The sequence below is a fragment of the Ilyonectria robusta genome (assembly GCF_021365365.1).
Source record: "Ilyonectria robusta strain PMI_751 chromosome Unknown BGZ61scaffold_57, whole genome shotgun sequence".
In the NCBI taxonomy this organism is placed as follows: domain Eukaryota; kingdom Fungi; phylum Ascomycota; class Sordariomycetes; order Hypocreales; family Nectriaceae; genus Ilyonectria; species Ilyonectria robusta.
Window position 1 is genome coordinate 1 of NW_025764491.1, and position 14,423 is coordinate 14,423.

The window sequence follows — 14,423 nt, forward strand, 5'->3', positions numbered from 1 at the left end:
TGAATCTATCGATTCGATTCCCGTTCGTAAGATGTCCAACCCTGCTCTCCTCGGATGTTTTGTTCATCCATGTCGCCGGGAAGACGGTGCCGCTGAACATCCGGACAGTTGGCTCGTCAAAGAGACCGTCATGACAGAGCTCGTCGTTTTTTTCATGACCCGGTAAGCCAATGATGCTACAATTGTACGGCACGGCGGTGTTCCATAGACTGGCACCAGGTTCAAAGTACTCGGCGCCCTCGAGGAAGGTTTCTGTTGCTATGGTCATCTCAAAACCAGACCGAATTTCTGCGACCTCAAATACAAGCGAGTTGAAGAAGAGATGAAGCGGAACGGAACTGCAGGCTAGGATGAGCCAGCAGGTGAATTTGACGGGGCCGAGATAGATGAAGTTGCGTATCGATGGAACGCCGATGTTGACCCAGCCCGAGCGAGCGTGGGCGTGATCGAGTTCGGCTCGAGAAGGCGCATTGAGAATCTGCATGAAGTAGTTGGATGAGGCCAGGATAAGAGTTCCGAAGACGTTGAGAAGCAGGTGGAGGGACAGATTGATCGTCTTGGATTGTGAGCAAGGGCCTTTGTAGAGGATGAAGGCCGCATTCAAACCGCTTGCGCGAACACATCCATATATCAAGACAGTTATGAGAAGCACGGCGAAAACACCGAGAAGAATGGTGTTCAATCCCGCCAACCGCGCCCAGGCCGGCCGGGGAACGGCGGGACGGCCAGGTGTCCGGCGGCGTGATGCGGCCATCGATGCCGGGCAACCTACCGCCAAACCCGTGTTGGCAGACGATGGAGAAACCTATACTTGGGAGAGTAGGGACAGAGATACCTTCGAATGTTGTCAAGGAATATGAGTGATTTATGTCGACATTCAATGAACGAGAGGCGTAGTGACAGGAGATTAAGGGCTGTGCTGAATCCTTCACGTTTCAGAGTCCGAGGCGCAGACGCTCGCGGTTCTTGTGCCACAAGCAAGGCTCCCAAACCCGTTAGAACGTGGGGCGAAGTCAATTCATGGAAGATGCGATGCTGGTCTTGACCCGCAACTTGCTGTGTGCACGGGCCACCAACAGTGTCGTGCACTATCCGCGAATTCCGAGATAGGCACCCCAGGAGCCGCGCCATCCGAGACCGCTTATTTTCTAGGATATTGCCTTAAATACGGCTCTCGGAGGCTTCTGCTAAATGCCGACCGCATCCGAACGCCGGTCTCGAGCGTGCACGGCATGCCGAGCTCGAAAAATCCAGTGTCCGCCGAGGGATGGAAGTGACATCTGTCAAAGGTGTTTCTCAAACATTCGATTCTCATCCTAGACGCCATCTTTGACAGGACGGGTCTTGTGCGCAAATGGGCAAAATAGTGATATAACGAGTGATTGATGAACCTGCCGGGGCCCTTGGGACCCTGGACCTAGCTAGCTTTATGTACTGCTAGTAGTAGTAGATTTATTACGCCCGAGAGAACGGATCTCATAGGGCCATGGAATACGCTATGCTATTTACATTTCTGCCACCTTCAATCCTGACCACAAAGTAAAGCCCCACTTTCTCTCCCTGCATCGCTTTCTTTTGGCCTCGCTTGACTCTTTCTGACAGGCCTGCTTGAAGGCCATTTTCTCCAAGTGTTCAGCATCCTATCCTCAGCAGCTGAAGCGTGGTCTGTCAAAATGAGGCTGTGTTGTGTTAGTATTTTCTAGTCCTGGTTGTTAGTATGTTCAATTCTCCTCCCTTGGCCCTAGTCTTCCTGTCTCCATCGCGAATTTGATTGTTGCTCGCACCGCCTGTAGGTTAGGTGACCATCTCGGTCCGTCCAACGCCGACTTTCCTCCCAGAAAGTATGAGAGGTTTCCCATCTCGCTTTGTCCGATTCGCCGCATGCCTTCGCGTTGTGCATCCCACTTGCTGCAGCGAAAGAGAAAATGTTCCATCGTCTCGGTTGCCCATCCGCAATCACACAAGTCTGATTCCACCGCGCCGATCCTCGACAGGTAGCTGTTGATCCTCGCCATTCCCGTGCGTAACTGTGAAAGCGTGTCTGCTTCGCGCCTCTTCAGTCCGTCGTATAGCACCTTTGTGTGTTTTCCTGGTAGCGCTTTGTCAACCCTCTTGGAGAAGCCGCCCACTCTGTCCGGTAGCGCCTGGTGCTGTTGTAGCTGTGCTCTCGCCAGTCTTGTCCGCGTCGATCGAGCTTGGTATGGCGGCGTCTCTGCCGTACGTCTTGCTTCGGTTGCTCTCTGCGCCTGTCTCTTCGCCTTGGGTCCCAAGGGGAACGCGTCGTCCCGGGACGGTACCCAGATCATTTTAACACTGTTGTTGCCTTTTCCCAGCCGTCGGATGTGGTTGTAGATTTCCCGGATGGCGCACTGTCCCGACTGTTGTCGCGGTCGCGCGATCGCCTTCAGAGCTGACTGGCCGCTTGACAGTATGGTAAGTCTTCGGTCCCGTAGTCCGTCAGGCATGCATCGCAATGCCATCGCTATCGCCCCCAACTCGGCCGTGTAAGGGTTCTGGTCGTCTCGAGAGCCGAGGGTGACCGAGTATCTGGCCACGACACTGTTCGCTTGCCCTGCTGCTCTGTGGCTGATGATGCCTCCCATGCCCACCATTCCTCCTTTGTCCGAAGCGCTGGTCGTGATGGTGATGTCTTCGGCACTATTGGCTGCCGCTATCGCCATCTTCCGCTCTACCTCGCACACCAACGACACGCGGGCGTGCCACGGCGGTGCTGCATAGGCTTCGATTGTTTCCATCCGCCCGATTCCGCTCTCGCCGAGGGCAAGCGCCAGTCTCTTCATCGGCGAGATGTACCTTCGACTCACTGATACTTTGAGTGTCGCTAGCGGGTGCTTCTTTGGCAGCGTGTGCATATTGATGTACAACTTCATTCCAGCCAGAGCATGTCGCTCGTGTACTGTTTGGATGTTGGCTTCTGCTTCAGCTACTGCCCTCGCCACCGTCTGGAAGGCTCCCGTGATGGCCCGCGCTCCTATTTTCTGTGCCCTGTTGAACTCTTTCAATTCCCTTTCGCCGCGCGCATGCGCCCATACGACAGACGCGTAGTCCATGGCTGGGGCAACGGTTGCGACGAAGAGTTGTCTGGCAGCTTGTGGTGGCAGCATCCTGAGTCTTCTTAGACACATGGCTGCCGAGAGACCTTTAGTGGCGGCCTTGGCCATGTGTTCCTTGAACCTGAGCTCCGTGTCCATGGCCACGCCCAGGAGCTTGGCCTTCGCCTTCGGCTTGACTTCCTCACCATTGATCATGAATGGCACCTCGCTGGTACGTTCAGCTACGCGCGTGAAGTGGACAATTGTTGTCTTTTCATGTTCAAATGTCGCTCCACTATGTACTGCTACCTTCTGCTGTTGCCATAGTAATTTGGGTGCATACCGCAGGATCCTAGGGAACGCTTACAAGAATGCGTCCCTGCTGACCTGGTTACGGTCACTTACAGAGGTATGTGACCCACACACACTTCCTGACACGCCACGTGCTTACATCAGCCTGTGACCTAAGCAGGCGCCCCATAGGTTCACGCCTGAGGCGCGATTTATGTGGGGGAATTGATAGGGGTGCTACACCATTTTGATACGCGTGCTACACCTTACGGGTGCTACACTTTTTGCCGCCTTCTATTGGTCCAAAAAAACTTGTCGGCCCGTCAGGTCACGGTGCACAAGTCGGTGAAGCCAGTCCGCTCCACCACGCCTTAACAGCGATGTCACAGCGGTGTTTTCGTGGAGTAACTGGGTCATCACAGGCATAGAATGGAAGTAAATGGCCCAGCGACGACGGCAGTGGACAGTAAGTATATACATCTATAGTCTCCTACGGTAGAGCTCTTTATATGAGGTTACTCAACGCTGTAACACTGTCATGGAACGGAAGCCAATAGGTTCGCTGATACTGCTGTCGTGGAATTCAATTCCGGGACGCCTTTTGGATTTGGGGTTGAACCTAATGATGCGGCAGATCGTGAGTCTGGCTCCGAAGCAAAATCCGATTGCTAGAGTAATTCTGAGTACCTCAAGGGCATGCCTTTGAGGTCATTGTATGGCCAACCGTATGGCATTTGCTGCATTTGCTTGGAGCCCGTGTAGCAGCTTTAACTGCTGTAGATTTTGTTTGGACAGAAAGCATTATCTCCTCATCACTCAATAGCTCCCATTGAGAGTTTGAGACCGCTGCCTTCGCACACTAGGACCTCAGCACTCCTAATAGTCCAATCAGTCCGTCTGGACGCCTCAGACTGCCCATTTAGTCCGTTTGACTTAGCCAGACTAAACTAGCAGTCCGTCTGACTTTGGTCAGACTGGACTAGCAGTCTGGCTGAGATGTGCAGACTGGACTGGCAGTCTAACCGAGATGTGCAGACTGAACTATCAGTCCGTCCGTGTGAAGGGCTGGACAGGAGTTTGTTCAACAGGCTGTTGCCGTAGGATTGTCTATCTAAAGCTAAAGAGAAGGGAAAAAGGGGCAACATAGCTACTGGCTAGTAGTTAAGTAAGTAAGGCCCCTGAGAGTGGTGTCAGACAATTGGCTCCACAGGGATCATTGATGGCACCAGTGAATTGATGAGAATTATCTGAGGAGCAAGAACTCAATGACAAGATGCACTGAGTCGTGCAGCTCTTTATACACAAATGAAAACATTGCCTGTTTAGGCAGTAGCAGCTGCCTACCAGGCAGCTGCTGTAGTGGGGCAGGGTTGATATGTGACAAGTGGTGAGTTGGCTAAACCTCGGATAGTTGAGTCCGGCACAGCCAGAATCCTTGTCCCAGGCCTCGGCCTGTAACAGTCCGTCACCGTCAGACCAGACTGCAGTGCAAACTGCGATCTAGACTAATAGTCTAGACACGTGACTTGTGACCCTTCTCCGTACCTGCCCCCAATGTTGAAGGCATCACGATAACAGTGGTCCAAGGTGTCACGGGCCAGGGCCCATATCCTTGCGGCTGTGCCGCAAGACGTACTAGGCTCGTGCGCGCCAGGGATGAGAAATCGTTCCACAGCTCAGGGGCACTTAGGAACTTCTTTCTTTCTTCTTCATCTTTGATGTAAATAGCATCCTGGACTAGATAGCTGGAATCCAGCTACTAGAGGCCGTTCACACTCAACATCAGAGCAATTATGTCTCTCTCAGGGAAAACCGCACTCATCACTGGCGGTGCCAAGAACCTCGGTGCTGAAATTGCTCTTGCCTTAGCTGCTCTGGGAGCCAATCTCGCTCTTCACTACAACTCCCCTTCTTCAAAGGACGAATCTATCAAGCTACAAAGGACACTTAGCACTTCTTATCCGGAGAGCAAGGTCCAGTTTTACCAAGCGGATCTTACCACAGGGGCCGCGGTCGACCAGCTGTTCACATCCGTTGTGAAGGACTTTGGCAAGCTTGACATTGTCATCAACACAGTCGGCAAGGTTCTCAAGAAACCCATCACCGAGATCTCAGAAGCGGAGTATGATACCATGTTTGCGTAAGTGCTCATCGTAACGTCTTTATTCGACAATCAAGGCTGATCAATAAAAGCGTGAACTCCAAATGCGCCTTCTTTGTCCTGAAGCATGCTGCCAAGCATATCCAGGATGGCGGCAAGATCATCACTATAGTAACTGCTCTTCTTGCAGCTTTCACAGGACTCTATACTTCATACGCTGGATCAAAGGCCCCGGTGGAGCATTTCACAAGGGGCGTTGCGAAGGAGCTTCAACCTCGGGGTATCAGCGTGAATGCAGTTGCGCCTGGTCCTATGGATACCCGTAAATCAAGTATTGACCTTGCTAAAGGATCCATGTCTGATTTTAAAGTAGCATTCTTCTACCCACAAGAGTCTTCAGAGACAGTCGCGTTTCATAAGAGCCAGGCTCTTGGTGGAAGGCTTACGGACGTGAAGGACATTAGTCCACTTGTGAGATTCCTCGTGTCGGAGGGTGGATGGATTACTGGTCAGACCATCTTTGCAAACGGTGGCTATACTACTCGGTAATAGGCAAATGGAAAAAAGCTGGTTGCGGTTAAGGGGTAACGCATTCTACGCCAGGGAGCTATTTGCGAATAATGACTCTTTCGGCACCTGTAAATGTGTACTGCCCGAATTTCGTAGGCAGTGAGAGAAACGCCTGAAATTATACTCAGAGCTTAGGCGAGACACAGTCGTAGGCAATCATCTCGGCAAGAATGTCTAAGATGAGCCAGAGGAGCGTTAGTTATATATGAATTGAGACAGATATAAGCCGATTTTTGTTGCTTACCTCGGGAACAGTGCTATCGTAGATGCGGATCAGGTCACCAGGGGCAGGTCAGATCTTAAGACCCTTGTAGAAAGCCAGAGCAGACTCAGGAGCCTTGGCAGCTGTAGAAATAAAGTCACTGCCCAGGACACTCGTCGTTTCGTTTTGGGATTCACTGTTTGTGGATCCCTCATGTGGGTATGGGCCTTTGGCTGGCTCGGGGGCATCGCCTCCGAAGAGTTCGACATCAACAAAAATGGGCTGCAGTTTGTGTTCATGATCCTCGAGTTTCTCTGGATGAACGAGGAGCAGCTTGGGTTTGATGCGACGATCACCACGGCAAACAAGGAGCGCTTCATTGAGATCAAGCGGAATGGCTGGACAGAGCGGATCATCATCGACAAGGTGATGCAGCACGCGCGTTGCACAGCTGGTCGGGCGACGACTTGCTGGAAAGCCCATCGCAAAAGACATCGGGAGATACTGCTTGTCATCAAGGATTCATGGCAATACCCAGAACGCGACGATGAAGGCAACTTGTTGCGCGAGGTGACCGATAAAGGCGTCGTCAACGTGGCCAGGTACTATCATCACGAGGTCGCAAGACAGGCCGTCGAGTCAACCCCGGCCGACTATCTAGCCAAGGCAGCCTGTTTAGACAAACTCGGAATCAATCTTTTTCAGCGGTATGACTCATGAGGGGACAGGTGAAATGACCAATTTAGAGGAAACCATCAGGATAATCTTTGCTACCGTAATCCTGGGAATTGTACTGATAAATTTCCCGGTAATCTATACCTTGTATCTCAACGTTTTGCTCAGCTGCGCATGAGTATAGCAACTGGACCTTGCAGCGCGGGTCAGCTGGGGATTGAGAGGCAGCCGGTCGTCGTCGGCGCTACCGGCAAGGTCCTTCATCCGCGTGCGGCGGCCAGAACCTGAGCTAGTGGACTTAGACAGTATCTAGCTTGGTACCCTCCGTTCGCGATGTATGCGATCCGCCAATAACAAGGGCTAAGATGCCGTTTGGGTGCCGCCGACCGTAATAGCCGGGGCTAGAACAAAGTGACAAGGCATGGGTTGACATTCGTCACACCAAAGACAGAGATTTTGAGCCATTACCGAAAAGAATCGAGGAGCTTGTGCCTTGGCAACACTTGATTCCCCACCTTTCAAATGTAGATCTCTGGGTTTCTTAACCAATCGAGGATTAGGCGATTTGTGACTGAGACAATGGCAATGCCAACCCGCAATCCGGGCGTTTGCTCACTTGATGGCCTCCCACATCCCACTTGGCTGGTTCATCAACACTGTTTGTCGGGGAAGAAAAAGCAATACAGGAGAAGAAACAGGAAAAGAGCCGATGTTTATTCGATCATCCCTATCCGTGCTAGCTATACAGGATAGATAGATCATGTGCCTGTCTGTGTTTCGTTCCGCCCGCATTTAAAGCCGAGGAATTCTAATGGACGATCTATTAATATGAACCGACAGCATGGCAGCATTCCTCCGCCAGACTGTGTCAATCTTCTCTACGTTCACAATGAGTGCTTCTGCCCGTCCATCCTCTTCCGACAATGGCGGCGACGCCAGCGAAGGCGTCAGGTCGCCGCGAGGTGTATGTCCCGACTGTAACAGGTCCTTCAAAGATCTCAAGGCGCACACCTTTACACACGCGAGAGAGAGACCTGAAAAGTGTCCAATCAAGGCGTGCGAATACCATGTCAGAGGCTTCTCGAGAAAACACGACAGGAATCGACATGCTCTGAACCACTACAGGGGCACATTAATCTGCGGTTTTTGCCCCGGCCTTGGGTCACCAGCAGAAATCTCGTTCAATCGCCTCGATTTGTTCAGAAAGCACGTTGTGGAGATCCATGGGGTCCCAAAGAAGCCGCCTAACGGTCCCAGGCTACCGGGCACTAGATCTGGTGTCGAGGCGGTTGGCGATTGTAATATCTGCGGGCAGACTTTCTTGAGCCCTGACGACTTGTATGACCATCTAGATGACTGCGTGCTCAGTGTGCTCAACGAGGAAGATCCTGCTGGGGCAATCAACGAGAAACTCTTGGCCGAGGTTGCAACTTGCTCCCCAGAGTTGTATCAGGGGGAGCCACCACCCATCACAGGCAGGGAGAATAATCTTCACATGGACGCCCGGAGATCATCCAATTCATTTTCTCCATCCGACACACGAAATCGAAGAAACCGGGGCCACTATCCTGCAGCGTGGGGATTCGATGATAGCCAATTGTCATTAAAGAAGCGGGTCACAGCCGTCTTCAACGGCCCTATTCGACTGGCCAGGGACGAGGTCCTGCTGTCAAGGGACCTTGAAATTCGCCTCAAGTTGTCTGATGGTGTATCATATGTGACCGATCTCGACGTGATGACTCTCAACAGAGCAGAAGCTATCTTTGCATGGCCGGAGGAGGCAGCGCTGAGCGCGACACAACAAGTTCCTCAGACATCGCATATGGGCGATTGATGACCACCAATTAGCTTACTCAATATCACACGTCTATCACACGTCGGTAGCTGGCGTAATACAATAATTCTAAGAAGAGAACCTGCAGTAGCTGATATTTAATTGCGACAGTGTGACTGGTTAACTCCCCAGGAGTCGGGACCTGAATACATTCTTGTTCCCTATCAATGCACTTTGGTGAGAGGAAAGATCCCAACACACATTCTGGCCAAAATGTGGCTTCAAAGTCGACTTTGGATGCGACTCACTTCAATCTTTAGGTGGCAAATTTCTAGCCCCAAGAATACCCAAACTTAGCCTCCAATCCGGTTAAATCGTTAGAATTCGAGTCTCAATCGCGAAGCTCATCTTCTTCAACGCCGACCCAATTCGTGGTATGATTGCCTCGTGGTCCAGACCTCGTAGAACTCGCTTACCAGTTCACGAAGGGCAGTGATCGACACTACGCCGCCTCACAAGGACCTAGTTAGCCCCGATTTGAACATGGACGAGATTCACCGTGTCTTAAGATGCGAATCGCTCTAAACAGCAATAGCATTTCGAAATGCCATATACATGAGGAACCATCTGTGAAGGGCTGGCCCTGGGTTTGTTCAACGTAAGGGTGCAGTAGATTGGTCTATCTAAGACTAAGGAGCAGGAAGGAGAGAAGGGGCTAGCTCTAGGGAAGTCATAGCTATAGAGCAGAGCTCTCGCTTGCAGAGCGGTAGTAGCTGGCAGAAGGGAAGGTCAATCTCGCCTAGCTCGGTCGGCCTCGGCCGGTCGGGAGCGGCACGGCGTAGCCCGTGCCCCCATACCGGGCCTCAGCCCGTGACACCATCATATGGAAGAGTCTGAACCCAACACTTGGGCCTCATCCGCCTTGACGTAAAGATGCGTACTCCGTATGGTGCGCTGCAATGACATGGCAAGCGCATAACTTGTGAATGAGTATGGATATCCGATGTGCGCCACAAGGTCCAGGGTTCATTCGACCTAAGCTGTGTCACTTGGTGATGAGGGGAGCAATTGATTTTTGGTCAGCTCCAGGGGTTTCACAAGATAAATTGCTTTTCGGCGGGGTTAGTGTCTCTAGTCAGAGCGTTCTAGACACGCTAGATCTTGGGGACGGAGACTCCCCCTCTCAGAGGCACTCTCCCACTTTCTACTTGGGCGGCAATGAAGAGTTCATTTGTTGTAGAGAACCAACAGGAAGTATCCGGTTACGAAACGAACATTATTTATTATCCATTCTCGCGTATTGAATGGGAAATTCTCCTTCAGCTCACGACGACAAAGACCAAGCGTACCCAATTGTATTGGATGTATGGGTTAATTATCTGCAGCCACGATTGGTCCGCCGCCAATTTTGTGAATGGGGGTCAGTGCGCATGATTTACTGCCACAAATCTTGGAAGTGTGGTGAAAGGGAACTATTGACACGAGATCTCCTGGAAAGGCATAGCATATTTCAAGTAGCTAAGCAGGTAGGTGTACCTTTCACCTGCATTAGGTGCACGGTTGCCCTTTGGCTGTCACGGCCGCTTGCGCAGTCGAACCAGTGTACATCATGCGGGCAGAGAAAACGCCCCGCTCGCAGGTCTGCTTAAAACTAAAGCCAGACCTTTGGCACAGTAGCGGCGTGAGTGGCGTGAGCAGCGTTTGTATTAAGGTGGGGTTGCCAGGGAATCTATGACACAAGCGTAGGAGTGCGCCGGATCTTCACCAGGCTCAGCATCGATCCCGCTTCGGCAGATAAAGCCCAGCTCTGCGCTTAGGTCCCCTCCGGCTCACAGGCCAGCTGGCATTTCATCTACGGCTAGCATCTCCCTCAATCTCTACCTCCGCCTCCGCCAATTGGTGACCAATGGCTTCCCAGGTAACATTAAACTCGGCCCCTTCACCGGGCCGGAATGGCTTCCCCCTACACCTTTGAACTCATAATGTGATTGGCAGGGTGCATGGCACGCTAAACATAAGATGGCTCTTCCGGGGAGATACTGGAGCATCCGAATGCAGTTGTATACCAACCAAAGCCATTGGTCACCAATTGCCGGAGGCGGAGGAGGGAGATACTATCCGTACCAGGAAATGCCGGTTGGCCTGTGAGCCGTTGGGGGCCTAAGCGCCGAGCCGGGCATGGTCATCGGGGCTTGCTGAGTCGATGGCTCGCTGAGCCTGGTGAGGGATCCAGTGCAATCCTACCCTGGTAAACCCACCTTAATACAAACGCTGCTCGCGCCGCCACTGTGCCAAATGTCTGGCTTCAGTCGCAGCCCTGTGGGCGGGGCGTTTTCTCGGCCCGAATGATGTACACCGGGTTTGGTTACCGAAGAGCTCTTGGCCCAAAGGTACACCCGCTTGACCCACTACTTAAAATAGACTATGCCTTACTGGGAGATCTCATGTCAATAGTTCCCTTTCATCACACCTCAAGGTTTGAGGCAGTAAATCATGCGCACTGACCCCCATTCACAAAATTGGCGGCGGACCAATCGTGGCTGCAGATAATTAACCCATACATCCAATACAATTGGGTACGCTTGGTGTTTTCGTTGTGAGCTAAATGGTACGCGCTCGAGCTTCGTGTCCCCCCCTCCTGCGGGATTGAAGTGTATTTGAAGCTTTCGAACCAATCTTAAAATGGAATCACTGGCCTCCTTCATCGTGCAGTATCCGCCAGCCGAGAAAGGCCGAATCTCAGCTGGCAAGCGATCGAAACTTTTCCCAGTCCAGTGCTGCCATCCCTTCATGAGCTGCCAAGTCCCTCTTTCCATAAACGTCCCTGCCAGCTGAGTACCCAATCTTCAGGCCAGAGAAGAAGACATTGAGATTCTATCGTGGCATGTTCGCATCGCTGCTGATGCAGGTTTTCTCACAGTTCAGTTCTGCGAGAAACCCCTCACTCTGTAGACCTGCGTATGCGAACTCCCACCTTAGCGCTATCCGCTGGTGCCGTAGCAGTGCGCACTAGCCACAACACCTGGGACCGAGACAATGGTGATTGGAGCTAGCATCCGATGCTTTCCAATCAGTTGTGTGTCGAGGGAAGGATTTGGTTGATCGAGCCTTGAGCCAATATACATCGTACTCACAGGATTTTAGTCACGGGACGATGAGATTCAGCAGATCCAGAGAGCGCCGGAAGAAGCCGCTGGTGAGGGCCAAGGGAGAGATGCCATCGGTCTTTCCACGCCCATGCCAATTCGTGGCCGGGAGATTCCGTCTTCCGGAGTCCACGATACCTCCCCCACATCGTTGACCTACCACTTCACCCCCGAGGCTATCGCCACTGCGAGTCTAATCCTGGCCCAACGAGACACCAAGGAACTGCGAGAGCGGCGTAGGAGGATTGACAAAAAGGGTTGCACAGATTTACCACATTTTCTATGACGGGAGTTGGCACCGTCATCCTGGTTTCTGTCGCTCCGACCTTCCGTTCCCTTTACCTTGCCTCGTACTCTTGCTCCATCCTCAGCTCGAGACGTCAACCCGTCAAGCTAATCTACCATGGCCTTACCGCCACAGTATAGGGAACCCGGCCCGGCGCTCCCTACCATCATAGTCCCCTCGGCCGACCGTTTTCGAAGTCATGGGAATCATCACGACGTGCCCTTTGGGGGAAGTCCGGCCATGTCAATACCCAGACTCGAGACTCCAGACGACGTCCCTCCTCCTCTCCCGCCTCCACGATACGTTCCCGGCACTGTTGACCTACCACATCACCCAGACGGCATGAGGGATAGAAGAGACTATGGTCACGCACCGGCGTCTATTGCCAGCGACTATGGGAGCATGGGCTCGTCCTTTGCGGAAGATCCACCTAACTATAAGAGGGACAATGCTGGTACCATTGGCGATCGAGACGAGGGATACGTCAGCTACTCGTCGACAGAGAGGTACGATCTTGTTTATGGGGCCCCGCCAGCACCAATAAGGTCCCATATATGCCTTTTCAATATGTAACATTTGGTTCTTAGGTCTGCCCCCAGCGAGTTTGGTATGGGTCACAATGCCTTCCACTTCAAGTCTCCAGCCGAAATCCATGGCGACAGCATGAAGATGAAGCTCATTCCCAGCCGGTCTATTGACAAGTCACCTCCTCGACCAATCCTGAGTGCCTCCCTAAATGAACTCCTTTCTCGAAGACCTCCCACCGAGAATCGGTTTGCCCAGCTTCCATTTCAAACATGCCCAGTCCTCGACTTTCCCGCACGATTCACAGAAACGTCACTGCACTCTGCAGTCTCGCCACGTGCTGAGATCTTCCACTATGGTGACCGCTCGCCAAATGACAGCTGCGACATTGACCACTCATCACGATCTCGATCGCGAAGGAATAACAGCGATGATGCTGCATCAATAAGGAGTTACGAGTTCAGTAGTGCTGAGGATATGGATATGGTAGAGACTTCGTGAGTGAAGAGACTTCACATTGAAGGACCCGAACCTGACTGGTGACCAAAGGCGAAGAGCAGCTAGTCCGCAAATTGACCACCCCCTGGCCACTCAACCCCATCTTCTCCGTTGCCGCGATGTAGGATCTCGACGGTCACCGACGCTATGTCTCGGCACTATTCCCCAAGGCTTATGTATCTCGACGTCGTCATCGGCATCTCAGTCCAACTCGTACATGTCTTCCATGTCAATCCCTGCGAGTGTTACCACAGAAAACTCACCCACTGGCTTCTCGTCTGGTAGCATCTCGCCTACATGCAGCTCTTCGTATAACACGCCCATCTCTCTCACTCCTAGCTCAAGAAACCTGATCTCAGGTCGTGTGCCAGCAGATGCTAGAACCGTCTCTAGCGCCAGCCCTCCTAAGCTCACTAGTCTACAGAAGCCTGGCGGTTCTACGCAACTAAGCTTACTTAAAGTATGTAAATGTTGCCCAAGGAAGCCAAAGAAGTTCGAAACGGAAGAGGAGCTACAGTAAGTGATAATCTACCCTCTTGTGTGCCTGAGATGAGCCCCTTGTACCCCCGAGTCTCGGCCTCGCTCTACGGCTTGGACAACGCGAGGTCCCGATTACGATTTATGTGAAACCTACAGCTAACGGAAATTTCAGCGCTCATGCGGCCGAGAAGCAATACGAATGCTCGTTCTGTGGAAACCGGTTCAAGAACAAGAATGAGGCGGAGCGCCATCAAAACTCACTCCACGTCCGCCGTCATGCGTGGTGCTGCTCCGCCCTTTCCAGCTACGACCGCGCGTTCCACGAGTCGGCAAACCGACCTGCCGAAGCTGATACTTGTGGCTATTGCGGTGACGAGTTTCCGCGATCTGGATGGAGCCCGGGGGCGGGTACGCTGAGTGGCGACAACGTGTTTAGACACGCCACGGAGCAGGACTGGGATGAGCGGATCAGGCACATGCAGGAGGTGCACAAGTTTAGGGAATGCAACTCATCCAAGAAGTTTTACCGGGCGGATCACTTCAGACAGCACCTGAAGCACAGCCATGCGGGCACGAGCGGCAAATGGACGAATATGTTGGAGAATGCTTGTATGATGGAGGAAGAGGATCTGGGAGCACAGCTAGAACAGGAAGCGTGGGATGGGTTTGGGAATAATCCGCCCGTTGTCCGGGCGTGATGCATGTCCATCTGCTCTATGGCGAAAAGCCGCAGCTGAGCAGGAGCTGGTAGCCCAGGGGACGAAGTGGCAGGGTCGACTCGCAATCCACAGAGTGCCGTGAATGTCTGTCAACCTGCACAGG

At 52.5% G+C, this 14,423-nt stretch overlaps 5 protein-coding genes across 5 annotated transcripts; 4 read left to right on the forward strand and 1 right to left on the reverse strand.

Moving 5' to 3' along the window:
• Positions 1-205: 205 nt before the first annotated feature.
• On the reverse strand, positions 206-949 carry BGZ61DRAFT_434876 (uncharacterized protein; the record flags this gene model as incomplete). The annotated part of the gene is made up of 1 exon (XM_046243970.1): positions 206-949. A coding segment is annotated over exon 1 (549 nt), but the record flags the coding sequence as incomplete, so codon positions are not given.
• A 4,099-nt stretch (positions 950-5,048) lies between these two features.
• BGZ61DRAFT_467296 (putative short-chain dehydrogenase) lies at positions 5,049-6,245 on the forward strand. Its single transcript, XM_046247759.1, has 3 exons — positions 5,049-5,484; positions 5,538-5,767; positions 5,819-6,245. Exons 1-3 carry the CDS (start codon positions 5,138-5,140, stop codon positions 5,992-5,994), a joined length of 753 nt encoding a protein of 250 aa, XP_046094511.1. The 5' UTR covers positions 5,049-5,137; the 3' UTR covers positions 5,995-6,245.
• A 185-nt stretch (positions 6,246-6,430) lies between these two features.
• On the forward strand, positions 6,431-6,937 carry BGZ61DRAFT_541236 (uncharacterized protein; the record flags this gene model as incomplete). Its single annotated transcript, XM_046255016.1, has 1 exon — positions 6,431-6,937. One exon carries the CDS (start codon positions 6,431-6,433, stop codon positions 6,935-6,937), a length of 507 nt encoding a protein of 168 aa, XP_046094512.1.
• An 844-nt stretch (positions 6,938-7,781) lies between these two features.
• On the forward strand, positions 7,782-8,726 carry BGZ61DRAFT_373144 (uncharacterized protein; the record flags this gene model as incomplete). The annotated part of the gene is made up of 1 exon (XM_046242230.1): positions 7,782-8,726. The coding sequence occupies one exon, from the start codon at positions 7,782-7,784 to the stop codon at positions 8,724-8,726; it is 945 nt and encodes a 314-aa protein (XP_046094513.1).
• A 3,489-nt stretch (positions 8,727-12,215) lies between these two features.
• BGZ61DRAFT_486866 (uncharacterized protein) lies at positions 12,216-14,299 on the forward strand (the record flags this gene model as incomplete). The annotated part of the gene is made up of 4 exons (XM_046249899.1): positions 12,216-12,604; positions 12,686-13,120; positions 13,173-13,637; positions 13,774-14,299. 4 exons carry the CDS (start codon positions 12,216-12,218, stop codon positions 14,297-14,299), a joined length of 1,815 nt encoding a protein of 604 aa, XP_046094514.1.
• Between the last annotated feature and the right edge of the window lie 124 nt (positions 14,300-14,423).

Coding starts and splice junctions, on each gene's coding strand:
- BGZ61DRAFT_467296 (XM_046247759.1), top strand. CDS start 5,138: ATGTCTCTCTCAGGGAAAACCGCACTCATCACTGGCGGTGCCAAGAAC. Junction 5,485..5,537: donor GAGTATGATACCATGTTTGC/GTAAGTGCTCAT, acceptor GATCAATAAAAG/CGTGAACTCCAAATGCGCCT. Junction 5,768..5,818: donor GCCTGGTCCTATGGATACCC/GTAAATCAAGTA, acceptor ATTTTAAAGTAG/CATTCTTCTACCCACAAGAG.